The sequence below is a fragment of the Columba livia genome, unplaced genomic scaffold (assembly GCF_036013475.1).
Source record: "Columba livia isolate bColLiv1 breed racing homer unplaced genomic scaffold, bColLiv1.pat.W.v2 Scaffold_132, whole genome shotgun sequence".
NCBI lineage: Eukaryota > Metazoa > Chordata > Aves > Columbiformes > Columbidae > Columba > Columba livia.
In genome coordinates, this window is record NW_027043028.1 from 252,877 (window position 1) to 262,336 (window position 9,460).

A 9,460-nucleotide genomic window follows, 5' to 3' on the forward strand; every position below is an offset into this window, starting at 1 on the left:
GTTGTCACCTCCAGAGACAGAACTGACCCCACTGTCCCCTTCACAGCCACATGATTCTGACTGGATTATGAGTGTCTGAGACACATGTAACCTCATAATACCACAACCATCCATTCCCCCTCCTTAGCACCCAGGACCTGACAAAGACAGAAGCACATTCCTATACCTGCCCCTCTTTCCCACAGGCTGTAGACACCCATCTCACTTCCCCGCCTTGTTCAAATTTGTCAAATATATTTCCTACTCACAATGTGAGTGAAAAGCACTCCTCACTGGAACTGCTTTTTTTAATGTTAACACCTTCGATATCTCTATACCTATTCTCTCTCCTGAAACCTCTCCAAGGCAAAAATTCTGTCAAACCAGAGAATAACTCAGGTTTGCAGAGAGCCCTTGTCTCACTCTTCTTGTCTCACTCTCCTGCTCAGGGTGAACCAGGTGAGGTTGCTCAGGGCCTCCACACAGGTTTGCATCATCTTCAAAGGCACTGAAAGTGCTCTCTGATACATCATAGAAGGGGAGAATAGAGATGTTCAACAGTGTTGTCCAAGTGCTGGTCACTGGGAGATGACACCAGTATCTGGCTGCACACAGGACTTTGTACCACTGGTGATATTTGGGCTTGATGGTTCAGCCAACTTCCCACCCAGCATCCACTTCTTGAGCCCCATCAGCACCCCTCTGGCCAGAAGGAGACCATGGCTGAGCCTTGCAAACGCCCTGTACACAACATGCCTTTCCTTCCCCTGTCCATTTGGGTTCAGCAATCCCTTCCTTGTCCTTCACATTCCTGGAAATGGCTTCAGGAGGCTTGTCCCATCCCCTTCCCAAGGAGGGAGGTAGGGTGGCCAGACTGTTATTCTCCCCATTCCTGTTTGTGCTCTTCTTGAAGATGGGACTGAGTTCTGCATTTTTTAAGGACCCCAGAACCTCTCTGGTTTCTAGGGCACTTTTGAGAGCACAATGTGGAATCAAGGGCAAGGGTGATGTAGCAGACAAGAGCACTTGCAATGATCCTGTCCAAAGCAGCTGAGATGAATCTCACTGATCCAGTGGGGTTTGTTCCTGGAGTCACACACAGAAATGTCAGGGTTCTGTGAGGTGTCCACATCAGAGCTGGTCTCAGGACTCCTTATGCACCCAGGGATGCTCAGAGACAGAGTCTGTCCATTTTACACACAGAGGCAGGAGTCACAGTGTCCCTCTGACGTCCTGTTGCCACTCCAAAGAGACAGGAGACACCTCAGCCCTGTGGTGTGTCACCTGCTCTGCACTCATCTGAGATGTCCAACGTCATGAGGAATGGACACGGAGACCTCAGATCAAGGATGCATATCCCAGTGCTGCATTCAGGTGGTTTTCCAATGTGATGTGACCTCAAGCCACTCTATGTGCCACGGACCTTCATGGACCCCAAGGAATAGTTGATGGTGTTTATGCTCGCTCACGTTCATGTCACCTCAGGTACATGATGTGCGTGCTCACATCTCATCTGTACAAAGCAAACAGGGACTGCTGAACTATTCACTGAGTGTCCATCCATGGAGGGAAGAACAACCTCTGTGGGTGAGAAGCCAGTGCTGTGAATGGTAGTTGTGAAGGGCCAGTCCATGGTGATTGACCTGAGGCTCCTTCTATGGGTGTCCAGTGCACAGGGGCACAGCCCAGCCCCTGCTCTGCTGGTCCTGCAGGTCTCTGGCAGGAGCCTGGCTGGGAGAGGACACTGCTGTGTGCCAGCCCTGCACACACACACTGTTCAGCTGCACACGGGTGTTTCATCTGTGGCCAATTCTGTAGGAATAAGCTTGAGAGAAACATTGCAAGAAGATATAAACCATCATGCACCACCCAAAGAAGATCACTTTTCCTTGTGCAAGTACTGTTACTGAGGCCAGCTCTGTCACAGCAGTGCCCATTGCCTGTCCCTGCCTGCGCCCACAGCACTGACACACAGCAGGACGGTGACCAAGCTGCCAGAGCACTCAGGCCTTGCACCAACACCAGGGATGAGAAGGAGAGTGTGGGAGTGGAACCAGAACAGCTCTGGAAGCACAAGCGCTGCTGCTCCCTGGCAGGGCTGCCATGCCAGAGCTTTTTTCCCCTCCACCCACGCACAGTAACTGTCCCTGCAGCTCCAAAAAGCCTTTGCAGGAAGGATATAGTGAAAAACAAGTCACTAAAGAGCCCTTTATTCTTTTTAGAGACAAGGAGAGCAGTGCTGCTCATTTAAGCAACCAACAGTTATAAAAGAAAAGCCAGCAGTGAATTAGAAAGGGGTTGACAACATTATCACAATAAGAAAACAACCAACAACAACAGAAAATCCAGTTGACAGGCTGGGCTTGTAATTAGCTACATTAAAACTCCTGTATAGAAGAAGATGGCCAGTTTATTGCTTCAGAAAACAGAGGGATATGAGTTTGCACAGGGCATCCTTGAGCTCCTGGTTCCTCATGCTGTAGATGAGGGGGTTCACTGCTGGAGGCACCACTGAGTACAGAACTGACACCACCAGGTCCAGGGATGGGGAGGAGATGGAGGGGGGCTTCAGGTGGGCAAACAAGGCAGTGCTGAGGAACAGGGAGACCACGGCCAGGTGAGGGAGGCAGGTGGAAAAGGCTTTGTGCCGTCCCTGCTCAGAGGGGATCCTCAGCACGGCCCAGAAGATCTGCACATAGGACACCACAATGAACACAAAACAGCCAAATGCCAAACAGGCACTGACCACAATAAGCCCAAGTTCCCTGAGGTAGGAGTGTGAGCAGGAGAGCTTGAGGATGTGGGGGATTTCACAGAAGAACTGGCCCAGGGCATTGCCCTTGCACAGGGGCAGTGAAAATGTATTGGCCGTGTGCAGCAGAGCATTGAGAAACCCAGTGGCCCAGGCAGCTGCTGCCATGTGGACACAAGCTCTGCTGCCCAGGAGGGTCCCGTAGTGCAGGGCTTTGCAGATGGCAGCGTAGCAGTCGTAGGACATGATGGTGAGGAGACAGTACTCTGCTGTGATCAAGAAGAGAAACAAAAAGAGCTGTGCCGCACATCCCAAGTATGAGATGGCCCTGGAATCCCAGAGGGAATTGGCCATGGACTTGGGGACAATGGTGGAGATGGAGCCCAGGTCGAGGAGGGCGAGGTTGAGCAGGAAGAAGTACATGGGGGTGTGGAGGTGCTGGTCCCAGGCTATGGTGGTGATGATGAGGCCGTTGCCCAGGAGGGCAGCCAGGTAGATGCCCAGGAAGAGCCAGAAGTGCAAGAGCTGCAGCTCCCGTGTGTCTGTGAACGGCAGGAGGAGGAACTGGGTGATGGAGCTGCTGTTGGACATTTGCTGCCTGTGGGCATGACGACCTGTGCAAGGAGGAAAGACAGTGACAAGTTAGGGGAGACTTCTCTGGGGAAAATATGTTGTTTCTCATGGAAAACCCCCTCCCTGATGGAGGGATGTTTCAGCTCATTCTCTTTGTCTATGAAGTGGGAAAAACATTTCATCACAGTTTAAAATGCAGCTTGGTCATCTGGTTTCCATCAACACAGCTCTGGGGCAAGACCCCTGAGTTGGTGTCAGAACAATAAGTGACCGACACTCGCACACCAACCCCAGAGAGCAAGAGCACCAGAAACAGGTGGAGAAACAGGGAAGGACACTGCAGTGCTACCAGAAGATAAAGCAAGGACAGAAAGGCAGATGGGCATGCTGTGGAACCTTCTCCTGACCCGGCTGTGCTGCTGCCACTCACATGATGACACTGGAGAGCAAGTACTTTTAGCACCTTTTTTGAGTACCACGTTCCAGGAACCCTTCACCTGGAGGTCCAGCTGCTGAGGTGGAGACTCGTGACCTGGACCCCATGGCTTTGGGGCAGAGGGTCTGCTGGGGAGGAGAGGAGACCAGGGGTTGCACTGGGAAATGTGTCTGCAACCGAGAGCATATGAGAGAGGTTCCTAAATCCCATCCCCAGCATTTCTGGTAGCAGTTAACTCTCCCTGCCCATGTCTGTGCTGCCTGCAGCTGTGTGTCTGTCCCTGGTCTGCTCCCTGTCAGTGTCAGAGACCCCGTCCCACCCGCTGTGTGCTCAGCTCTGTCCTGCTCACACCTCCTGGCACTGCCCAGGGGCAGCTCTGTGTGTGCAGGGGCTCAGGAGCAGCCCAGACCAGTCCTAACGAGAACTGGGGTCTCAGTGTCTTCTCCAAAGAGAGAAATAAATCCCCATCTCCCACTGCACACCCAGACGAACAAGAGTGGAAAACTGAAAGCACAGACTCCTTCCCTTGCAGCTATTCCTGTGTGGATGTCGTTGTTCAGAAGGACCCTCTGCCATGTCTGTGGGGGGATCTGGAGCTCTGAGCAGCCCTGACCCACACAGCCCCCTTCAACCCCACAAGCTCCCTGCCTGCCCTGCCGGGGGTCGCTCCTTCCACCCACAGCTGCTGCCATGGGATCTCCCGGGCAGGCTGAGCGCTGACCCTGGCAGGCGGCAGAGTCCCTGCCCGGCACAGCCCTGGGGTGCAGGGACCCTGCTCTGCAGGACAGCCCTGGGCACCCCTGGGTGCTCACCCGGCTTCACAGCTGTTCAACATGGCCTGACAAGAGCCCCGTCCTTACAGACCCCACAAGCTGCGCCTGTGCCAGTTTCAGGAGATGCCTCCAGGAGCTACAGCTGCACTGCCCTGCACCCAGAGACTTACCATGGCAGGGGCTGCAAAGGTTTCTCCTCCAGGGAGCTCTCAGTCATCCTCCCAGTCCTGACCACCTTTAATCTCTCTCTGCCTTGCTCGTCTCCCGAGATCCCCAGGCAGAGCCCTCAGCCCTGCTGCGTGTGCAGAGGAGCTGCTCCTGGGCAGAGCTGTCTCTCTGCAGCGCTGCCGCTGCCATGAGCTCCCTGTGTCCCAGGAGCCCAGCCCAGCTCAGCAGCACAGGAGCAGCCCAAGGCGCTTTAATGACCCCTCTGGTGGGTTTGGTGCTGAGTCCATGAACTTCAGACCCTGAGGGGAAGGTGATGAAACTTCTCAAGAAGTCAAAGTCAGATGAAAACTCCAAAGTTTCTTGTAATGTTAATTTGTCCCACTGAGGGAACCTACTGAGAAACTGTCTCAGGGTCTATTTAGAGCAGAAAACTGGAGGCAATGATGACAGATCAGGAAAAGCAAAGCAAAGGTGTCTCTGATGCTCAGTAAAACTGGATGTGTTTCATTAACCAAAGGACCAAACCTTGACTCCCCTTTGGAAATCAGATCCTGTCCCTCCCACGTTGCCCAGGGCCCTTCCTGGGACAGTGTGATGTGGGGCTGTGCAAGGCCAAGGGCAGGACTATGGTCCCACACCTCCCAGGTTCCTGGCTGGGGACAAGGAGGCCATGAGGCCCCTGTGCTGGAAGGACAAGGTGTCTCCTCACAGGCATCAGAGGTGCAGACAACAGCCACAGCCAAGGGGAGAAGGAGCTCATGTCTGGTGGGGCTTTCAGCCTCTTTCCATCCCGTGATCATCTCCACGACAGCCTGTCCTGTGCTGTGGCATCCCCTGCACCTCTGTCCCTGCAGGCTGGAGACATCCCCCCTGCTGCCCCACCTTGCTCCTGTCTGAGCATCTTCCTTCCTTTGCTGAGATCTCTCCATCCTCCCCAGCTGGTCCTTGAAGCACACAGCCTTGGGCTGATGCAGACTCCCTCTGCTGACCTGCTCCCCCACAGCACTGCCCTTCCATCACATTCCTTTCTGCTCATGTCCAGCCTGGACCTCCCCAGCTGCACTTTGGGCCATTATTTCTTTCTCATGCTCTTTCCCACTATGAAGAAACCTCCACCACCTCTGAAACCGCCCTTCAAGCACTCTCAGGCTACTCCTGCACTGCTGCAGCCTCCCCAGCGCTGCTGGGCCAAAGCAGCCCAGGTCCCTCAGCACCCCACACCATGTGCACAAGGTGCTGAACCTGCCTTGGCACAGCCCTGCACTCTGCAGTTCCTCCCTGCTGCTCCAAACTGGGAAGCCGCACACTGGCACACACCCGTGTGTGTGGGTCACACCAGTGCTGAACCGAATGGGATGAGACCTGCAGGTGTCTGGGTCCCCACGCTCCTCCTCATGCAGCCCCGTGTGCAGCTGCCTTGTTCATGGTGAGCGTGCACCACGGGCTGGTGTGGGGACCTTGTAGTGCCCAGGCCCTTCTCCTCAGGGTCACTGCTCAGCGTGTCAGGTCCTGCTCTGTCCTGTTGAATGGGGTTGTTCTCCTGCCCCAATACAGAACTTGTCACTGACTCACTGTCTCACTGGTCATGAAGAGGAATGAGATGAGGCCTCCTTCAGACAAATGAAAGAAGCCTCATGTTTCCAGTCTGTGTCCTCGTGGCAGACCTGAGATATCCCAATATCTGCAAGCAACCAGCCATCCAGGAGGGTTTGGAGCTCATTGACAACATCTTCCTGACTCGGGTGACTGAGGAGTCAGTGGGATGAGGTGCCCTGTGGGACTTCACACTTACAAACCAGAAAGAGTTGGTCAGGATGGAACAGTCAGGGATGGAAAGTGGAGCTGAGGCTCCTGGGAGATGAGAACAAGGCCAAGAGCAGGATTTCAGGAGAGCAAGCTTTGGCCTGCTGAGGGACCTGCTTGGGTCCTGTGGGATATGACCTTGGTGTCTGCAGTGCTTTTCTCTCCCATCTCCTCCCTCCTCTCTCCCACCTGCTGTTGTGCAGCGTTTTTTACCCTTTCTCAAATACAATATCCCAGAGGTGCTGCCAGCATCACTGAGTGGCTCAGATTTGGCAAGGAGTGGGTCCATCTTGGAGCAGCTGAAATCGGCTCTGTCTGACATTGGGCAAACTCCTGTTGTCTTCTCAGAGAGGTGACAACCGTAGCACAGCCACACTCACCCCCAGTTCCAAGACTTTGCCATGTAAGCCCAGTACAGCGTGACAACATGTTGTGTGCCACAAATTACTTGATCATGGAGAAGAAATGGATCTTCTGTCGGCAACTCGAGCAACTCACCAGTCAATGAGTACATTCCTATGGGGAACTGTAATTGCTCTGACATTCACTGGCCAGGCAAAGCTGCAGCTGCCAACAGTCCAAAGGATCTTGGGTCAACTGCTTAACATGTCTGCCTGATGGGCCAACAAGGGTGATGCTCGCCTGGATCTGGAACTGGGAAACAAGGAAACCCTGGTGAGGGATGTGAACATCAGTGTCCACGTTGGCTGTCATGAGCAGGACACAGTGGGGTCCCAGGCACCAGAGGGGAGGGAGGAAGGCCAGCAGCAGAGCACAGGCTGGTAGAATCCAGAGGAGGAGACTTGGACATACTGGGGGATGGTGGGTAACATGGTGCCATGGAAGTAGATCTGAAGGGTGAAGGAGCTCAGGAAATCTGATAATCCTTACAGGACAGCCTGCTCCAAGCACAAGAATGATCTCTCCAAGTACCCCTGAACAGAAGCATTTATCTTGTGAGGCTGCTCATCTGCACTGATGGACCTCCAGGGCAATAAGGCAGCACACGGAGGTGGAAGCAGGGGAAGCTGCAAAGGAGGAATTTAGAAACCCTGTCCATGGATGTGGGGATGATGCCAAAGCTGCCCTGGACTTGATACCTGCACAGGAAGGGCAGCAAGATGAGCTGACAGAGCTTCACTTGCAGTAAGAGAATAGACAGGGTGAACATGGGCCTGCTGCTGAACTTCATAAGAGTAGAATCAGACGGGACTGAGGTTCTTCATGGCTTCTTTGCCTCCATCTTCACCAGCAAGGTCTCCTGGGACTTTGTTCCTGAAGGCAGGAGTCTGGAGAACACCCAGCAGTGGATGGGGCTCAAGTCAGGGGTGACCTGAGCAAACTCAGACACCATTACAGAACAGGAGATGGGTCACTTGACCAGCTCCTGAACACAAGTATCGCTGTGCTGTGGCACCTGAGATTGCCAGGGACACCCACCTTTCATCCAGAGGAGTGTGACTCCTCCTGAGGTGTTCTGGACTATCTCCTCATTCAAGTGGTGATTTAGGCACCCACCCAGTCTTTATCAGGAGACACTCCATATTGATATGAACTGGAGTCTGCTGATACCACCTGTTCTGGAAACGGAGGGAAGAGCGAGCAGGGAAGGCAATAGAAGAAATTTGGCTTTATTGCTATTTATTAAGCAAATGCTCTCTGTTTCGCTATTCTTGAAATGTCCCTAATCATCCACACCAGACTTGAAGCCTTTAGAATAATGATGCACAGACCCTTAGCTTGTAAGAACATTTTATATGCTAGTGAGCCCTCTGCTGCCATGATCTGGAATGCAGCTACTGAGAGAATGAACAAACCTCCAATGAAGTGAAAGGCAGAAGCAAACCCCAAGTTTCTGAGGGTGTTTGGACCCCATGAAGGGCCATCACTGACACAGCTGTGAAGGAAACAACGAGTGCAAGTCCCTGTCCCTGGAGGCTGCTGAAGGAAAGACTTGGAGACACTGGTTCCAGGTGGTGAGGGCCATGTGGAGGTGGCTCTGGTGCCATGTCAGCCCTTGATGCTTGTTCATCACCAGAATGGCTGAGCCCCGACCCCTGGGACCTGGTAGATTTTTCTCAAATGTTTTTCAAGGCTTTTCCTGTGGTCAGTGTGGGTGTTTTGTGTTTGGGGGTGGGTTTTATGTCGAGTGCTGTTGCTTTAACTGGTTGTGTTTGTATGATCATTTGTGCAGAAAGGGCAGTCACAGGACACCACCCAATATGTCAAAATTGATGCCAAGTGAAATGCCGTAAAGCCCTGATGAGTTCCTCCTGTGTCTGTGTCTCTCCTGGAAGGAGTCTGTCCCGAGAAGGGGATCCAGCTCCTGCCACTCTCTGCAGAGGCACATGAGCAGTGTCCATCACCTGGGGACACAAAGGGTGATGTTTGCCAGACCACCCTTCATCCAACCACCCAGGTGGTTTCAGCCATGCCCAGTGCGTGACCACCAAGAGCAGGGACAGCGCCCTGGGCCTCCTGGGCACAAGGACAGCCTCGGGGCCAGCAGCACCCCGAAGTCCTTCCTCCACAGAGTGCTGGGTGCATGGGCAGTGGGTGGGGTGGGACACTGGGGGCCCATGTCACCTCCGTGTCACAATGCGACCACGGGCAATGCTGATGTCACAATGCCCCGGGGCAGTATAAAAGGGAGCAGCGTCCCGTGTCTGCTGCCAGAGCTGGCCTGGAGGCAGCCTGAAGACATCGGAGAGGAAGTCCTTGAGGAGCCGGTGGAATCCCTTGACAGGGGCTGAAGGAGGAAGAGCTGGACGAGGCAGCTGGAGTTTCTCCGCTGCAAGGCCATCTCCCAGCAGGGCAACCTTCCAGGTTCATCTGATGGATGAACATCCTTTTCAGCTGGATAGCAGTAGCCAAATGAAGGGAATGCCTTCTTGAGGAGCACTGCAGAGCTCACCGTCCTGATGGAGTGGGGAGCTAGGGTCAGCAGCTGTAGGAAGTGGAATGCAGAGTGGTTTG

At 53.8% G+C, this 9,460-nt stretch overlaps 1 protein-coding gene across 1 annotated transcript; it reads right to left on the reverse strand.

Annotated features, from left to right (window-relative positions):
- Positions 1 to 398: 398 nt before the first annotated feature.
- Positions 399 to 2,977, reverse strand: LOC135577636 (olfactory receptor 14J1-like). Its single transcript, XM_065047767.1, has 2 exons — positions 2,480 to 2,977; positions 399 to 500 (listed from the first exon to the last, which is right to left on the reverse strand). Exons 1-2 carry the CDS (start codon positions 2,975 to 2,977, stop codon positions 399 to 401), a joined length of 600 nt encoding a protein of 199 aa, XP_064903839.1.
- Positions 2,978 to 9,460: the final 6,483 nt, after the last annotated feature.